Raw genomic sequence first — 19843 nt, 5'->3', positions numbered from 1 at the left:
TGACCACTCTGACAATTATCTCCCATCTAATGCCAGATTTCTATATGTGCTTTTTTGGACCTTTCAGTTCTGTGTTGTACATATATAGTGAGTGTTTTTTGTACATGTAAATGTAGGTGAGTATGCATGGGTGTGCATACCCTTTGTCCTGGTCTCTATGGCTGGCTCTAAATTCTGCATAGCATTAATGAGACTACATTGTAATAGCCTGGAGCTGCAGCTCTCTCCCATGATCCTGACGCAGGAGTCAGAGTAAAGCTCTGAGGTAGAGCAGTGATGTTGGTAAAAGCCACACATTTGACTTAGAGCCCATCTTCTCTCAGCCTCTTCAGACAAACTTTGAGTTTGTCTCATCATCTCACAAGTTGGTTCCATTAAAACAGACTCTACAGATCCTGAAGAAACAAATAATCAATATCAGTGTGGAGCTCACAAACAAAAGTTAACTAAAATCACCAGTATTGTAATATTATTATTATACACCTTTGGAAACATGTGCACCACTAAGCACCAGCAATCTGCAACTCCAGCAAATGCCTATATACTCTAATAAGAACCAGACTCCAACAAGTACTGTACCAACAAGTTTCCAATACACACCAACATTCTCCAGCACACTCTAATTATCTAAAATAAGTAGCAACACACTCCAATACGCACCAACAGTCTCCAACAAACATCATCATGCACCAATAGCATTCTTAACACACAGACATTCTCAAAACAGGTTTAAATACACTCCAGTAGTACTCATAATAAGCATCAACTAGAGCTGTAGTCAAGACTTCTGCCTCTGTCAAGACTGGACTAGGGATCCTGGATCTTGAAGGAGTCAAAGGCAAGTAATAATAATAATAATAATAATAATAATAATAATAATAATAAATATAGCTGCAAGCAGCAATTCCGGGGTCAAGCCGATCAGATGCGCTCAAAATATGTCGCTGATGAACCATACCAAGTTTCGTAGCGATTTGGCATTGCATTTGTAAAATACTGGACTTAACGTGAAAATCTCGTGGCCACTAGGTGGCACTGTCACGAAACGTTGCAAAACGTGTGTGTGTCACTGTGGTGCTGATTCTGATTCCGATTCTGATATTAGCACCCAATACTTGCGATTCTGGTTCTGATATTAGCACCCAATACAATATGTATTGGGTGCTAATATCAGAACCAGAATCGCAAGTATTGTGTGCCAAACTGCCCCCAATTTGTTTTGGACTGGTGTTTAGAGGGTTTGAGCTAGACACACCAAAGTTGCTATAGTAACTTATGAGACTGGCCTCTACATGTGTGCCAAATTTCATAACTTTCCTAAGTACGATTCTATGGGCTGCCATTGACTTCAATGGCAGAATAATAATAACTAGAACGGTACATTTCCTAAAGAAAATGTGAATGTGCTTGCACATAGCAAGTTCCCCTCATTGTGCTGAATGTTTTGATATGTCACATGTCCATGTTGTGCTAAATTTTTGATTTTGCTAATTTTGGGGGCGGGGCTACATGTGACGTCAGTTCCCCTCATCTTGCTGAGTGTTTTGATATATGACATGTCCATGTTGTGCGAATTTTTTTTTTTTATTTCGCTTGAATTTCCCATTCATTTCTATGGGACTTTTTTGGCCGCTTTTTTGTCTGCTGTGCGAACATTGTTGGTCGGATCACTTACAAAATAGATAGCACACCTCTCCTCAATGAGCCGGTCGATTTGACACCTCATTTATGGGTCTAGGACAAAAGCTGCGGGACAAGTTACGTGCCGAAAAAGTGTCCGGAAGAATAATAATAAGAACTAGAACGGTACATTTCCTAAAGAAAATGTGAATGTGCTTGCACGTGACGTCAGTTCCCCTCATTGTGCTGAGTGTTTTATGTTGTGTAACTGAGATATGGCTTCTTTATATTGCAATATGGTTCGTAAGGTGCACTACATGGTTGCTAGGGTATGGCTGTACAGTTACTATGGTTATATTTGCTGACTAGTTTCCCACCTGCAACAAAAGAGCACACCTGAAAATCCATTTATCTTTTCCTGAAACAAGCGCCATGAAGATCTTGAACTAAAGCATCAATCAGTGATTTTACTGGGAAAAAATATAATCACGTTACAATAAGGATCATTAGTTCAAACGTAATGTATTAACTAACATTTACTAACCATGAGCAATAAATTATTGTATTTAGTAATCTTTGTTAAAATAAAGTTTATTCTTTGTTCATGTTAGTTCACAGTATATTAAGTAATGTTAACACGGTGTTAATAATGTATTAGTAAATGTTGAAATTAACATGAACAAAATGAATAAATGCTGTAGAAGTGCAGTTCATTATTAGTTCATGTTAAGTAATGTGGTAACTAATGTCAACTAATGAACCTTTATTATAAAGTTCTAGAAAAAAAAACTGTCCAAGGGTGGATTCGAACCCCAAATTTCTGCATGCTAAACGAATTCGCTATCCACTAAGCCATCCAGGAACACGAGAAAGCCTTTGCGGTTTTATGTATTAATTCACTAATGTGAAGAATGGCGCGTCTAACAATACCCAAGCTTTATTATATTAAAGTCATTCTTATCATTCTTTGTGATATTCGTGTCATATGTTTAAAAAATAATTATGTAATGTGAGGAGACAAAGAAAAACTGCGCTTAATTTTAATTAATGGGTGGCTCTTAAAAGAGCCGTTGCTGTTCTTAAAAGGACATTAGTTTAAATTGAAATAAAAAATTATAAAAACTACACTGATAGTTGAAAACAACAAAAAGTTATACAAATGGCAGAAACAACAACATATATGACCGCCGAGATACAACAACATATGTGACCGCCGTGCTGTCCAAGGCATGCCACCAACTCGTTTTAAGCATGAAATACACGGTTAAATGTTATAGTGTTTGAAAGCTTAGACTCTCGGGATTTTATTAAGCCCACACACAAAGCATAATATCATTTATAGCCATCATACTAATTTAATCCAACTTGATAGTCACCGGAAATAGGCGGCGCTTACCTTTCTTCACTGGGGAAATATTTTCCAAAACAAATGCTTGTAAAAAAAATCCCCAAGAGTCTAAGGAACTGGAATATGTAAGCCTTTTAATCCAAAACGCTTTAATCCAAAATGCGTTTCTGACCGAAACACACAGCACTTCCGTCCTTTGTTTCGGCTCTCACTTGTCCTAGGAGGCTTAAAAAACTACACTGAGCCGTCAAACGAAAATCATGAAAATAGGGGGCGATCCCACTAATATATATATATATATATATATATATATATATATATATATATATATATATATATATATATATATATATATATAAAAATGAAACTGAAGCTCACTGTGAAATATAGCAACAAGCTTTAATAAAGACCTTTACACAGATTCACTGGTGTCTGCTGCCCTCTTTTGGATGTTAGCACATCTACAGAGAGATTCCCCATTCAAGTCTATGGGGAAAAAACACCCATTTGAGCTTCCATACTGGGAATTCTGGAATTCTGATCGCTTACAAAATAGAGAGCACACTTCTCCTCAATGAGCCGGTCGATTTGACACCTCATTTATGGGTCTAGGAAAAAAGCTGCGGGACAAGTTACGCGCCGAAAAAGTGTCCAGAAGAAGAAGAAGAAGAAGAAGTAGTAGTATGCAAGAGAATAAGAATGTGCTTTAGCAAGCACATTAATAAGTATGCAAGAGAATAAGAATGTGCTTTAGCAAGCACATTAATAAGAAGTATGCAAGAGAATAAGAATGTGCTTTGCAAGCACATTAATAATAAGTATGCAAGAGAATAAGAATGTGCTTTAGCAAGCACATTAATAAGTATGCAAGAGAATAAGAATGTTCTTTGCAAGCACATTAATAATAATACGTATGCAAGAGAATATGAATGTGCTTTGCAAGCACATTATTAATATTATTATTATTATTATTAATAAGTATGCAAGAGAATAAGAATGTGCTTTAGCAAGCACATTAATAATAATAATAATAATAATAATAATAATAATAATAATAAGTATGCAAGAGAATAAGAATGTGCTTTGCAAGCACATTAATAATAATAATGATGTTGTTCAGGGACATTACAAACTATAGTATATCACTAACTATAGTCTATCATCATGCATTTCTGCTCCACCCTGTACATTCTGTATTATTATATTATTATATTATATATTAATTATATTTTTACAATTAGAATTTATATTATTACTGTAAATTCATAGCATGCCCTCGTTTATAACTCCTTATATATAGACTTTATATAATCTATCTATCTTTCTACCCATCTATCTATCTTTCTATCCATCTATCTGTCTTCTTTTGTTTTACATGCATTGTAAAATCACACACTAAACTTTGGTGTAAGTTCTGTAAATGTACAACATTACAGGTTCATGGTCTAGGCATTTTATGGAAATGGAAAAAGCTGTCCCCAAAGTGCAGTCCATGAGATGATGGTTGTGTGAACTGGAATTCCACCGAATGACTCAAAAGTTCCAGAAACAAACAAACATCTGTACATTGGCAATTATATATACTTCTTTCTGGATTATTAACTTTAGAGCATCCCACTTTGATCTCAAAGCAGCTAAGCCTCCATCATTCCAAGACAGAGATGCATATAAACTTTGGGACTTTAGTGTGATCTCCACTGAAGAATTGTTTACAATGAGTCACAAAATGCCTTTGTAAGTTTTGCATTTTCAAATTTCTTTTCAAATATGAGCTCAACATTTTGCCTAATATGGCAAAAAATATACATTTCAAAGGTAAATTTCTACTATCTCTTACATAATTCCAACATTCATATTCATAGTCTGGCAAATACCAATATTCTCTAATACATAACACATTCTCCAAAAAGTTCCAACTTTCAACAATTTCCAATGAAAACAAAAGCTATAATCTCCAAAAAAAGCTTTTCACTCTCAAGTACACACCAACAATTTGCCAGTGCATACAAATATTCTAAAACAAACACCATCATTTCAAATGCATACCAATATTCTAAAAAAAACAAAAACAAAACACTATCAGTTTGTAGCACACATCAACATTCACCAACAAAGACAATGTGCCATTTACAGCTTTTGGCAGATGCCCTTGTTCAAAACAACATTTAACTAATTCATACAAGTGAGCAGTTGGGAGATAAGTGCCTTGCACTGTCCCAGCAATGGTGGTCTGGTGGTCCTGCAATTTGAACTTGCAACCTTCTGACTTTCCTACTATATGATCAATATGAAACCACAAATATACATAACTTTCTATGGGTGCTTTCACACCTGCCTTGTTTAGTTCGGTTGAACTCTGGTACGGTTCGTTTGTGGTGAGAACACGATCCGAGATCAAATAGACCTAACTGCAAAAAGTATTGCGCATTTTGGACTAAACCAGCTGCCGTAGTGGGTCGTTGGCAATATTTTCGGAAGATGAGCATGTCACAGTTTCGCAAAAGTAATGCTCGCCGCCTCCTGAAGTGTCTTGCGATGCGTCTTCGCCGTTTGCAGTGCATTAAAATGATATTTTCAAGCCGCATCCATGCTTCATTCTGAAAATTAAGACTTTGCATAGAATGCTGTATACAAGTGATGTAGTAGATTACAACCACGAACATAATTGCAGCGTGCAGTCGTTGCTCCATGGTGTACTGTATGCTGTATTTTTCTCTTTTTGTTTACTTCCGGAGTTTCTTGAAATTTCCCGCATGTTTATTCTGAAATTTCCCGCATGTTTATCGAGAAGCAGTTTAGGAAATACGCTCAAAGACATGTGGCGGATGTTATCACATGACTGCATTTTGGTTCATTTCAACTGGTGCGGAACAGAACGATCGGTGTGGTGTGAAAAGGAACCAAAACTGCTAAAAATATACAATGTATAATTTTTTGCTTTTTGTCCAGACCAAATGAACCGAACTATAGGTGTGAAAGCACTCTATTACCTTTAATCTGTAAATAAAGATTAAAATCATTCATAAAAGTGAATAAAGAAGAACTTTTATAAAAACCCAAATGCAAATTACATTCAGCAAGTATTTTTAAGATTATTAATCATTTACTTATATCAACTAATATGTTTAAATACTTGTGCTGTTTGGTTTGCTGTTGGCTGGGCGGAACACAATGTGAAGGGACTACCAAAATACTGCTCTGAAATCTGTTATAGACAGCCTCTCGTTGCTAAAAGATTTGTGCACCTTGATATGTATTTTCAACAGGTACATCTAATAATTATTTACATTCTCTGAAACATAGTGGCAATCAATAAATCCCTATTCCATGTGTACATGCCTTTGATGTGCCATGCTGCAAACCTCCTGACTATTCATGCTATTGCTTTTCCTTTGATCAATAAAGAACATATTAATACACAAGCAGGGTACAGCCGGATACTAAAAACATGGTTTAAAGATTTATTAATTTACAAAAATTAAATGTTAAAACCATTGTAATTGGTATTTAATTTATTAATTTAAAAGAATTAAATGTTAAAACCATTGTAATTGGTATTTAATAGGTTGAAACCATTTTTTACATTGTAACCATTGTAAAACTATAGTCTAGGTTTAAAATGTTAAATGAAAACTATTGAAATTACAGTAAATATGATATCCCAAACTTTCATAAATATTTAAATATACAATAGACTGAATACAAATTCAGACACAAATACGGCATTTATAAATAGTTCCATTTTCGGGGGACAGTATTAAAGTCTAAATATAAGGTGTTTTAGGCAGCATGACATGTTCTGGTATGGTATTCAGCTCACCACATGTTTCTGTGTGCTGTCCGCAGTCCTGAAACAGACAAGGAATGCAGCCCATGCAGCTGGCCTCTACCCTGCTCCTGTCTGCTATCGCCTGATCTATGACAGTAAGAGCACGGACCAATGCTGCCTCCATCACCAATGTGCCCCTATTTGAGAGAACTGTACAGACAGGAAGAAATTCTTTTGTACGAGTAGTCTTTTTTTATTACGTCATAAAGTGTGATAAGATGCTGAGGTACAGACGTCATACTTCCTAACAAAGCAGACAAATGATAATACCATCCAAATAACACTAATGATTATTGTCACACAAAAATATGTATATTTATAATATGTTGATTATTGTGAGTGTGCAAGATACAGTATGAGCATTTGATCCAGATCCCTAGATTTAGGAGAACAGAATGGATGATATGCTAGCAAACAGCAACATAAATATTTTAATAAAAAATAAATTAAATGATTCTGACAATGATATTTGTGGCTCTTAATTAGTATTACTTTCTAAAACTTCATTTCAGTTTTAAACCCAAAAACGTATCCAGCGGAAAAAAGAATCCTTTATTTGTCTACGCTGTCAATTGCATCTGCACATTAAGATTTTATTAGGTATCATGACAATTGAACAAAAGAATCTTGTACAAAAAAGATCTCAGTTAAACTTTTTGTTCACAACAGTCTTGACAATGAAGCAAAACGATAAAACTTAATATATATTAATTATATATTATTAATCAATATTAATAATGTTTTATAAAAAGATAAGAATGTTCAATTCAATTCAAGTTTATTTGTATAGCGCTTTTTACAATTGACATTGTCTCAAAGCAGCTTTACAGAACATAACCTTTTGTTCGATGTTTATTATAAAGATTAATAGAATACAAAATACAAGATTAATATTAGATAGATTTAGTTCACAATGTGTATGTATTTATCCCCATTGAGCAAGTCTGAGATTACTCAGACAGCAGTGGCACATGTTGGCGCATAGACTGGTCCCTTCTTCTATATTTCGTACTGGCTTACCTTTGAGCATATTTCGTGGCATTCTGTAGACTTCTCTTCTCACAGGTACTGCTGCACTCCAATGAATAAGCATCAGTACCAATAATGAAATCAATAGCATGGTCCCACACTATCCAGCCTTAGGTAAATATTTTTTTTTCTTAATAAATAAACAAAGAAAAAAAGAAAAAGAATAAAGAAAAGGGGGAAAGAAGAAATAACAAGAAGAAAGGAAAAAACTAGCTCTGCTGCAATGTGGAACCACTTTCGCACACACTTTTTTTAAGACTAGTGATTACACATAGGTTTTTCTACTACTGCCACACACCTCATTCTGCTTGCAAATCTACTCCATTCACTCAGTTACTCCAGACATCTGTCCATTAAAGAACAATAGTAGCTTGGGAGATATACTGTATACAGCCTCACCAGCCACTGTAAGAATAGTGGATGACCCCTCCCCTCTATATCAGGCAGCCAATGCACAAAAGGCACAAAATACAAAATGATGGTAATATTAAAAGGACAGAGAGAGATAGAGAGGAGAGATAGAGAGGAGAGATAGAGAGGAGAGAGCGAGAGCGAGCAATGGGGGTATTTGAATACATTAATTTTGAGGCATAAGGGGGTGAGTGTGTGCATGTGCATCTTTGTGTGTGTGTGTGTGTGTGTGTGGCATTTTATTGGTGATTGAAAAAGCACATTGTCTGGCTCTGAGCTCCGGTACATCAAAGACACTCAAAGAACACAGACACGCCGCCCTCCTTGATTATTTTCATGCTTTTGTATCCACCATTAAATCATTGCCAGATCATCTTGTTCTTACCCTTCCTACAATAACTTCACATAAGCACAATCAGGTGGTGAGAAGTACAGTCTCTTTTGTATATTTCCATGTCAATTAGCAGACCATTCTATCCGAAATAGAGACAAGATTCAACCCACACATACATTTGAGACACTGAGGGTTACAATGAGGTTACAGAAATTTGTCTTCACCAATAAATAAGTGCCAATACAAGTTTGGTCTTCCTCCCCTTTTCTCATTATTATTCTAGTGGGGTTAATGCCCTAATTCTACTTAATTCCCTAATTCAGAGCAGAATTTGATTGTTCGATAGAGTTTTTATGTAGGATCTGAGTTAATCACTCATAAAATCAATAAGCTGCAGCAGAATTAGAGGATCAGTGGGACAAAAGGGGGAAGGGAACAAAACATAATAAACAAACTAAAACCGACACAGGAATTGTGTGTTTATTAGAAACAAAATGATGGACAGAAATTCAACCTAAGACAGGTAGAATGAATGCAAAACCAATCCAATTTGTGGAAACCACAAATTGGCCTCAAAATAAACAATGAGAGTTAAGCCGGTTAATAATGAGGGTTAAGAGGAAAATACAGTATGAACAAAGATGAGAGCAAGAGAGGCTGTAAGGATAAAAGCACAGAGCCGCTGGCCAAACCACAAACACACCTACCGCCTCTATTCATCCCCGCCTCTGCCTCCCTCCCTGTTCTTTGATGTATTCCTGATTAACCAGCCACACTCTTAGTCACTCACTGATTATGGGTGGAAAAATTATGATTATGTGAGGTGATCATTTTGGGAAATAAGCCAAACTGTTTTTAAGAAACTAAGCTGTCTCTTTGGGCATTGGATAAAATCTAAGGAATCAACCACCTCATACAACTCATAACATAAAAACTATCAACTCTATTACTCTGTGTGTGTGTGTGTGTGTGGTGTGTGTGTGTGTGTGTGTGTTTGCTTTCGGGGGGTCAGTGGATTTGTTATGGAACCCTTTTCCATTGTCTGGGCCTGAAGACAATTGTAAAATGGGTCAATGGGCTTCAAGCACAAAACCTTCATACAATTTTTCCCCTCCTAAAGGACTCACTGTGATGTGTTTGGCCACCCTTAAATAACCCCCCTTCACACTGTAGAAACATATAGGGGTGGAGCCGAATCCGAATACGGTATTCGGAAAGGCACAAATAAAAAATTACTTAAAAAAAATATTTGTATTCGGGAACAAGAAAAACTTTATATCAAAAAGCTGCATTTTCTCATACCGCAGTGCATTCCCACATGAGTGAGTGAGTGAGTGACATTCAGGAGTCGGGGGGTGGGGGGTAAAAGAGGTGACTGACACGGCTGCTCCACACAGCAACAGATAAGGCTCGGCTGAGCGAAAAAAGACTTCACTGCATCACTACTTTTGTTTAATAGATTTTTGTACCTTAACTGGGTTCCGGAGGCAGTTTATAACTTTCGGGAAGCGGAGTTTGATCGGGAGATTATTCCATTACGCTGCATTATTGATGTCTGCAGTTGGGTGCTCTCATGTTCGCTCTGTTTACATAGCTCTGTTAGCACGGTTATTTAGACAATAGGCTGTTGACAGAGTAACTTAAACTTACCATATAGCTCCCACAAGTGCTTACAATTCGACACAACTACACAAGCATTCTGTCTTTTGCAGACAGCAAAATGTAGGCTATAAGCTAGTTAACCTTAGCATACTGTAGCTTCCCGTCTCTCATTAACTTAGTTGAAACTCCTCACATGGATTTGGGCAACCAAATAGAAAAGAGTGTGGCTGCTGCTGAGCCATCTCTTGGTCCTCCACCAGCCAAAAAAACTTGCTCAAGTTCTGTGTGGAAGCATTTATCTTCTTCCAAGTGAAATATGGTTATGTTATGGTTAACAGTGTCCTCCAACAAGGACGGGTGGTGGTGGGGTTCATAATGTTCACAATGGTATTTTATTAGTTGGTTTAACCATGGATGAGGTAATGGCTGTTATGTTATTTTCTTTTCAATGACGTTCCTTGTTACATGTTCAAAAACATCAACCAATATTGCATATCCATAATTATGATAATGAATATGGTTAAAGAATACTTACACTATAACGTAAATTAGAAGTGTAACGCAAAAAAATGGATTTTTACGCCTATTTTGAATTTTACTCGAATACAAATACAAATACCCCCCCAACAAATACAGATACAAATACCGGCTGCTTTGCACACCCCTAGTAATTTACCATTATCCATTGTATCACTGACCTCATCACTAGGCAAGCATGTAACAGAATTATAAGATACAGTATGAACGTATCTATGTTGCACATATTTATGAAGGATGTAATTCTTACACACTAGTGTTTAGTGATTGGGTTCCTGCTGTTGTTTTTGTTTTAAACTGAAATTGCATTTTATCATAAAATGAAGATGTGTCTGCAGTCAGCATTTTTTTGGACATCTTACAGGAACCAAATACAATGACATATTAGATGAAGTAAAAACATAAGATTGCAAAGCATTCAGAATTTAACATGAACTAAACCTGAAAATTCCCCAGCTGGAGGTCTATGAAATATTGTAGCTTAGTAGTTGTAAAATGCACTTAATGCAAATTATTTAAGTCTTTATGGACTGTGCAAGGTTGAGAAGTATGCACGCAGGCACACACACACACACACACACACACACACACACAAATACATACTATTTCCTCTGGAATTATTTGAATGGCAAGGTCATTTCATTTGTTTTTACTAAAGACCAAAAACATGTAGCTTATAGACCCTCGCAGTGTATAGAATTTCAGCTTTTCCTAGTATCTCTATATAGAGGCAGAATCGTTTAAAGTAATAATAATCAATAAATAGCTCTGAACCACTACACTTGTTTTAGCTTTCAGTTTCATGTGTGAAGTATTTATTGTTAAAAAGGATCAATCAAACTAAAGATCAGAGAGGTGTCTATGGAAGAAAAGCAAGCCAATGTGCACATGAGAAAAGATGGAGAATCAAACAGGGACACTGTAAAAATATTGGACATAGACATTAAAACTATTTGTAATGTCCTGAAAAAGAAAGGAACCACTGGTGACAGGTACAGGCTAAGTAATATTTATTGATAATGTAACTCATGGTGGTAGCAGGAGAATGAATTCACAGGAACATTTTGGCTGTCAATTTACCAAGAAACCCACCCAAGTCAAATTAATAATATTATATGTAAAATAATAAATGTTATAAACACAGTGCGTTGTTATGAACCTTAACTGATTAGGTTTAGTTCTTGTAATCACTGAGAGAAGGGCTAGGTATCGTTTTAAGACGTTTGGAAGTTTTTGGTTTTAGTGGAACTATTGCATTATCAAAGATATTAAAGTAAAACACAATGCCCTGATGAAACCTTTCTAATTATTAGGTGTTTTGGTCATTATTTTTTTTGTGATGCAACATTTACAGGTATTTACCAGCAGATGTCGGCAACATATTAAAACTTCAAAACATTCAGTAGCTTTAGAGATTTTAATTATTATATTAGAGGTTGATTGACTATTTATATATATGTATATAAATATATATTTATATATAAATGCTTTAAATCACACTAGCAAATCACAGGTAGGTTTTTCCAAACATCTTAAAGAACTAACCACAGTCCTTCTAGGCTGCTTCAAATCATTCTGTCTCTACAGGTAATCACGGTCAGACTCAATGATTTTGACATAAGGGTTCTGCAGAATAAGGGTTAGGGGCAAATCAGACACCTTCCTGATGGTATTCCATGACAGATACATTTACAGCCATACAGCCAAAATCTTCACCTGCTTTACTGTTGCCTGCAGACACACATTGTACTGCTCTCCAGCCCTTCTGCAAATAAACTACCCCTTAATACAGCCAAATAGTTCAACTCATCAGTGCATAGCACCTGCTGCCATTTTTCTGCACACCAGTTCCTATGTTTTTGTGCATAGTTGAGTCCCTTTGCCTTGTTTCACAAGACAATTCTTTCACAAAGACAACTTCTCCGGACAGTAGATGGGTGTACCTAAGTCACACTGGTTTCTGACAGTTCTTTGCTGGTGGCACTGCTGGACATTTTTCAATGTAAGCATGTTGTGTCTTTCATCTGCTGCATTAAGTTTCCTAGGACAAACCGTGGAGGACCATAGACACCACAGCACATCTTGAAACTGCTGTCAAATCTTTGCCAGGGAGAGACCTTGCTGATGCATTACGACTACTTTGTGTCTTGTTGCTGTGTTCGGTCTTGCCATGGTGTATGACCTGTGACATGAAACTATAAAACTATTTAACTATAAAACATGCTTTATTTTAATGTTGACAGTATAGCTACTTTTACTTAATTACATTCCATTTACACAATAACAGGAACACACTACAATGAATTTTGAGAACTGACTACTGTTCATTTGCTGTATAGTATATCTGATATATTATATATGGGCACACACACCGTATGAGTATACATATGCTACAGTCTGCAGCACACAGCCACAACAGAGACTGTTTTAATGCACAGGTTCAGCAACAAGTACAGCCTTACAGTATAAAAGAACTTCCATTACCAACTATCTCTGCACTCAGCATTTCTCACCAGGTCTTGCCAAGCTTTAGAGTGTGATTTTCTACCTGATTAACAGATTTTGTTTGGTTTTCATGATTTGCCTTAGCCCTGTCCAGTTTATAATGTTTGCTCATTACCTAAACCAGGGGTCGGCAACCTTAAACACTCAAAGAGCCATTTGGACCCGTTTCCCACAGAAAAAATACCACAGGGAGCCACAAAATTCTTGACATCTAAAATGAAGATAACACTGCATTTTTTACCTTTATGGAAAGTATAGAAAAAACTGCAGTGTGTTGCATTTATGAAATCAATTAACTGCTACCAAGTAAACGCAATTTTATTTCTGCAGGCAAACAAAAATATTTTGAACAGTTTGAACTAACCTGAAGAAAAAAGACGCTGGGTTGAAGGTTACTTTCAAATAAAATGTTTAATGTATAATTGAGTCCTTCGTATTCATGACCAGGGCTCTCAAGTTTTGAAGACAGGCAAGCATGACATCTCCAACCCCTCGCTTTCTTTCACTGGATGTTGTGTTAAATCTTTCCCAGATAGTGATATTTTCTGATTGGCTATTGTGTAGCCTCTTTTTTGATTGGCTGATAAGTGTCAGGCTCGACTAAGAACTGAGACGCACTTGATTCCTGCCCGGTTCCACAGAAGAGACAGCAGTGAGGACTGATACATTTTGGGCGCTGAGAATATGATGTGCGGCGGGAGAGCGTGAGAAAAGACCCAAATGCGTGACTGTCACTCCCAATGCGTGACACTTGAACGCCCTGCATGACATAAAAAAATGTACTTGCCGGCTGCAGCAAACCAAAACTGCGCCTGCTTCTGTGTGTCGGATTTCGCAAGTCGGCAGTTATGACGCATATTTTGAGCGACCAAAAAAAAAAATTTAATTAAACACGGTTTATTTTAATGTTACAAGAGCATCATGATCTTAGAATTCAGAATTACATTTTTTAAAAACTAACAAAAATAAAAAATTTAAATTAAATATTTATTTTCCAAATCTACGGGGAGCCGCAGCAGAGGGGTGAAAGAGCCACTTGCGGCTCCGGAGCCGCGGGTTGCCGACCCCTGGTCTAGATCCTTATACTTCTCATAATGTTTCGTTTCATAGTGTCTTCTTATGTTATATTCGTTCTTTACAGACACGTTAGCTCCGTTAGCACACGAGACAAACAGGTCTGTCCTTTATATTCATGAACAGATAATCTGCCTCCCACCTCTCTTGAAAGCTCCTATTGTCCATCTTTCGTTTGGCCATTTTTGTGGAGGGTGGAATTAACTTGCCCGATGTGACTGTAGCATGGTTGTTAGCGACTGTCAACAGAGAATGAGGGGCGCTTGCTGTTCGTGACTATGCGTCAATACAGTGGCAAAGCATTCTGGGATTTTATATTAGCGGAGCATGCGGCTAGCCAGCTGTAATGCACATTTGATATGATCTGACGGGCCAAATATAATTATATAATTAAATATAATTAAACTATAATATAATTTGGCCCGCGGGCCAGAGTTTGACACCCCTGTAGTAGAGGAAATACACTACTACATGGTGCAAAAAGCTAATTATAATTCAAAATCCAAATACACTCAGATAATCAGTTGCTCAAAAAGATTACATGACTTAAGCAATAGAAAATGATGAAATGTTATTTTGAAAGATAGTTTAAAGATATTTCTTTTCTATGACTAACAATGTCGTGTTTGTGAAAGATGCTCATAAAAATAGAATAAAATGAACAAAAAGCTTAAGAAGTCATTCATGTATATATTCTATGTGGTGATATTAAAATACACATTAAAAATGTATACTAAGGGTGCTTTCACACCTGCCTTGTTTAGTTCAGTTGAATCGTACATGTACCTGAGTTTGATTGCTCATTTGGTGCGGTTCGTTTGGGCAGGTGAGAATGCAGCAATCGAACTCTGGTGCGCACCAAAAGCAGACCAAACAAGCGTACCGAGACCTCCTTGAAGAGGTGGTCTCGGTACGCTCACAAACAAACCCTACCAGAGTTTGTTTGAAGTGAGAACACGATCCAAGGTCAAATAGACCTAACTGCAAAAAGTATTGCGCATTTTGGACCAAACCAGCTGCTGTAGTGGGTCGTTGGCAATATTTTCGGAAGATGAGCATGTCACAGTTTCGCAAAAGTAATGCTTGCCGCCACCTGAAGTGTCTTGCGATGCGTCTTCGCCGTTTGCAGTGCATTAAAATGATATTTTCAAGCCGCATCCATGCTTCATTCTGAAAATTAAGACTTTGCATAGAATGCTGTATACAAGCGATGAAGTAGATTACAACCACAAACATAATTGCAGCACGCAGTCGTCTCTCCATGGTGTACTGTATGCTGTATTTTCCTGTATTTTCCTCTTTTTGTTTACTTCCGGAGTTTCGTTGAAATTTCCCGCACGTTTATTCTGACCAATCAAGAAGCAGTTTAGGAAATACACTCAAAGACATGTGGCCAATGAGTGATGTGGATGTTATCACATGACTGCATTTTGGTTCGTTTCAACTGGTGCGGAACAGAACGATCAGTGTGGTGTGAAAAGGAACCAAAACTGCTAAAAAGCTACAATGTATCATTTTTTGCTTTTGGTCCGGAACAAATGAACCGAACTATAGATGCGAAAGCACCCTAATACACCAACCTTTTGTGTTTCATCAGAATCATTCAGCCTAAGAAAGATAAGCAGCATACAGACCAAAAAAGATCAAATCAAATATATTCAAGACGACTGCCAATACTGTTGTTTGTCCGTTAATTTACACAGAGACAGTTAGTGGTCAACGTGAAGATATTTTTATTAACAGAACTCGTGTCCGACATACAACGCATTACACATGAACATGGCTCACATGTTCTTAGTACATATGTGGTGGAGGGAAATATGCCACCACCTTGTGGGGCAGATAAACCTTTGACTAAGGAAGACTGAGTGGGCAACAGGATCCTAGTCCTCCCACACAATGCTTTAGGTCTCAGTATAATGAGTGGTTATATGTTGGTGTCTATCGTGTTGTCATGTGGGACTACAGATAAGGTGAGGTGGGCTTCAGGATCTATCTTATTCATGGTGGTAGCCTGAAGTGTGTGTAAGTGTAAATATTTATTTAAATAAAAACAGTACTCTTATGAAAAGGCTCAGAACTAAATCAATATACATATAACCGTAAAGAAAAAAACAATGTGACTTTCAGTTAAACATTAAAAAACCATGTTCTTTTTCCACACTGAAAATACTCAGTCCATTCAAGAGTCAAAATGTCCATAGACTGGCAACAAAAATACATGGGAAACTCACACGTCAGTTTCTTGAACAACAGTTTCTTTAAAACACAGTTCTGTTTTGACACTTGTTGAAAAGTAAAGGTAACAAATTATTGTACATCACCACCCTTGGGTCCTGGACGGAGTGTTGAAAGGTGTCCGGGTAGGCAGGGTACTGTTCAGGGTACTGAGGCCACAATCCTTCCCAACGGTGATCAATTAGAGGAAACAATGAACACACGATGCCATCCAACGAATCAGCCAATAGTATCCACAAAAGCATCCACTACGCTTTGAGTTCGTTTGAACTAACAAAAATCTGGATGAATATCACAAAAAGAAACCAAAAACACGGGGATATTCCACTTCTGCACTTAATAACTCGAATGACCTTAACAGGCCTGTTGTCCAGCCTCATGCACGAGCACAACGAAAAACTTGCTACGTTGCTAATGATAACAGGCTCGTTAAGACGAACGGAGACTTAAAAGCACAGCAGGTAGCTTTGATGCATGTCAGTAGTCTAAATGTAACTTCCTATGCTGATTAAGTTCAAAATAAACTGCACGTTCTTCATAAGCACACCACTGCTCTTCTCCCTTTTTCCTTCTTCTACATACATTTTTCGCGCACACATCGGATCGAAAACAAAATGGCGGCGCCCATATCAAAATAAAAGTCCCCTCATAATTGAATCTGTATATCCACTACACATACGCCCCCAGGGGGTGGGAATATACCTTCTTAAAGAGCCCAACACATGTTTAAGGTGCAGCACATTAGAACATACAAATCACATTGTATTTCTGAACAGATCATCTATCACAATGATCTACATCCCCTTCCTTTAGCTGAAACCTCCTATCAAAGGGAAGAAACATATTTAACAATGAACAGTACTGGCATGACACTTGATCAATAACCATGAATATGAATGACTTGTATTATAACATTGTATCCATTGCAGTGAATAAATGAACATTAGCAGATACAAATCTCAAGATGTTTATTATGGAAAAGTCCATAATAAACACATTTACACAGGTACTCAAAATAATAACCTAAGTGCTGCTAAATATGCCATTACTAGAACTCACTGCTCATATCTTGGATTAGGCTTGCAGATACGACCTGAACGTGTTCTGTAAGGTGTATTACTAACATTAATAGGAGATTGTACAGTGTGTTTTGGCAGGTCAGTAGGAGTGGATTCTGGTTGTGGAAGGTGTGTTTGTGGTGAGTGTGGTGCAGGGGGAGCAAAGTCCTGTGTATGTGTAGTGGTGTTCTGAGAGTGAATGTCCTCGGGCTTGAGCCATGATGGAGGGCGCTCAGCAACAGGAATGATGTGGCGTCTGTTCCTCCTGTATGTTTTCCCTTTGCATTGGATAGTGTATGACCGGGGCTCCTTATTCACCACCTTTACTGTGCCAAGGTGGTTGTAACCTTTCGGGGTTTGCATTCTAACAACTTGTCCCTCTGCCAATGGTTGTAATGGATGGCTTGAGGCATTGCAGTACCGCTTCTGGGTCATTCTCTTATGACGGAGCTGAGCAGTGACTTGCTGGGCATGTTTGGGAGCTGGCTCCAACAGACTGGAATTAACAGGAATGGCTGACCGTGTCTGTCGTGACAGCAGGCTTTGTGCAGGGGAACCCAACATTGAGTCTCGGGGAATGTTTCTCAGATTCAGGAGATTAAGAAATACATCCGTCCCATCTCTGTGAGATTTCTCCATCAGCTGTTTGGCACTGCGGACCGCTCTTTCTGCTAGGCCGTTTGACTGTGGGAACTCTGGACTGCTGGTGACATGTGTAAAGTCCCACTCTTTGGCAAAGTCTCTGAATTGCTGACTTGTGTACTGCCTGGCATTATCAGAAATGAGTGTGTGAGGTGTGCCATGGACAGAGAAATGTCTCTTCAGTTTCTTTATTACAGCTGACAGTTATGTCACGGAGAAGGTCAATCTCATACCAACCCGAGTATGAATCCACAAGCACTAGGTAGTTTTGGCCATGCCATTCAAACATATCTGCTGCCACAGTATACCAAGGCAGGTCTGGAACAGGGTATGGCTTTAATGGTTCTTTCGGTTGATGTGGCTTTGTGCTGTTGCAAACTGAGCATGTTAGGAGTTCTGCAGTGATATCAGCCATCATTGTTGGCCAGAAAAGTATACCTCTTGCTCTGTGCTTAGTAGCATCCAGACCAGGGTGTCCTCTGTGGAATATACGGATGTATTCTCCCTGTAATGAGTGAGGAATGACTGTTTTAATGACTCTTCATTACTATTCCGTCTTCCACAGCAAGCTCATCTCTGTGAGGAAAATATGGACGCACAGCTGGGCACAATCTATGTTCTTTATTTGGCCAACCTCTTTGAATCACAGTGCTGAGACCCTGTAGCACTTCATCCTCTGCTGTATGCTTTCTGAGTTCCTCTAGCTGGGCAGTCGAGATGTAATTGACAGACATGACCTCAAATGTGTCATTTTTGAAGTCCGGAGGGACTTCTGTGTTTGGAGCTCGTGATAGGGTGTCAGCGAGATACATGTGCTTACCCCTTTTGTACACCAGAGTGATGTTGTAGCACTGTAACCTGAGCAACATTCTTTGTAGTCTTGCAGGGGCTGTGTGGATTGGTTTCTTTAGAATGGTCACCAGGGGTTGTTGGTCCGTTTCAACAAGTGTGGGCTTTCCATACACATAGTCTCTGAACTTAGTACAAGCAAACACGACAGCTAACAGCTCCTTTTCTATCTGAGCATATCGTGTCTCTGTGTCTGTGAGTGTGCGAGATGCATATGCAACTGGTCTGACCTCCTGCATTCAAGCAGCACCCAGCCCGAAACATGCGGCGTCGCAGGTTAGTGTAACCGGCTTCTTCACATCATAGTATGCTAGGACAGGTGGGAAGGACAAACATGACTTGAGAGTTTCAAATGCATTTTGGTGTTGTGGATACCAGCACCATGCAGTCTCTTTGTGTGTCAGCTTTCTGAGGGGTGCAGCAATGTCACTGAAGTTTGGTATAAATTTCCCCAGATAATTTACCATTCCAAGGAAACGCTATAGTGCAGGGACATCCTCGGGAACCGGCATCTCGGAGATTGTCTTGGAAGGATCAGCTTACAGGCCTTCACTTGTAAAGATGTGTCCCACATAGCTGACTTGATCTAGGCAAAATTTGCATTTAACAGGGTTTAGATTGAGCTTTACCTCACATGCTCTGTTCAACACTCTCTTCAAATTTATGTCGTGTTCAGCAATGTTGCGACCTCCAACAATGATGTCATCAACAATAATTGCGCAGGGATACCCTGAAAATAACTGCTCCATTGAGCGCTGGAACACTTC

General features: G+C 38.0%; 1 protein-coding gene across 4 annotated transcripts in view; it reads right to left on the bottom strand.

The window, feature by feature from the left end:
- The window catches only part of prss56 (serine protease 56), a 30334-nt gene extending 13172 nt beyond the window's left edge, over positions 1-17162 (bottom strand). The window contains exons 1-3 of one of the 4 annotated variants that reach the window (XM_027143292.2): positions 7818-7966; positions 6789-6947; positions 141-395 (exon numbers count right to left, since the gene is read on the bottom strand). In XM_027143292.2, the coding sequence (XP_026999093.1) occupies positions 141-395; positions 6789-6947; positions 7818-7917 (514 nt within the window). In that variant the 5' untranslated portion in view covers positions 7918-7966. Of the gene's footprint in view, positions 1-140; positions 396-483; positions 1053-6788; positions 6948-7817; positions 7967-16608 lie in introns of those variants that run through there. The other 3 variants (XM_027143295.2, XM_027143297.2, XM_027143294.2) reach the window with 3 other exon arrangements.
- Between the last annotated feature and the right edge of the window lie 2681 nt (positions 17163-19843).

This window comes from Tachysurus fulvidraco, chromosome 22, assembly GCF_022655615.1.
Source record: "Tachysurus fulvidraco isolate hzauxx_2018 chromosome 22, HZAU_PFXX_2.0, whole genome shotgun sequence".
NCBI classification, from domain to species: domain Eukaryota; kingdom Metazoa; phylum Chordata; class Actinopteri; order Siluriformes; family Bagridae; genus Tachysurus; species Tachysurus fulvidraco.
This window is presented reverse-complemented; position numbering and strand designations above follow the sequence as displayed.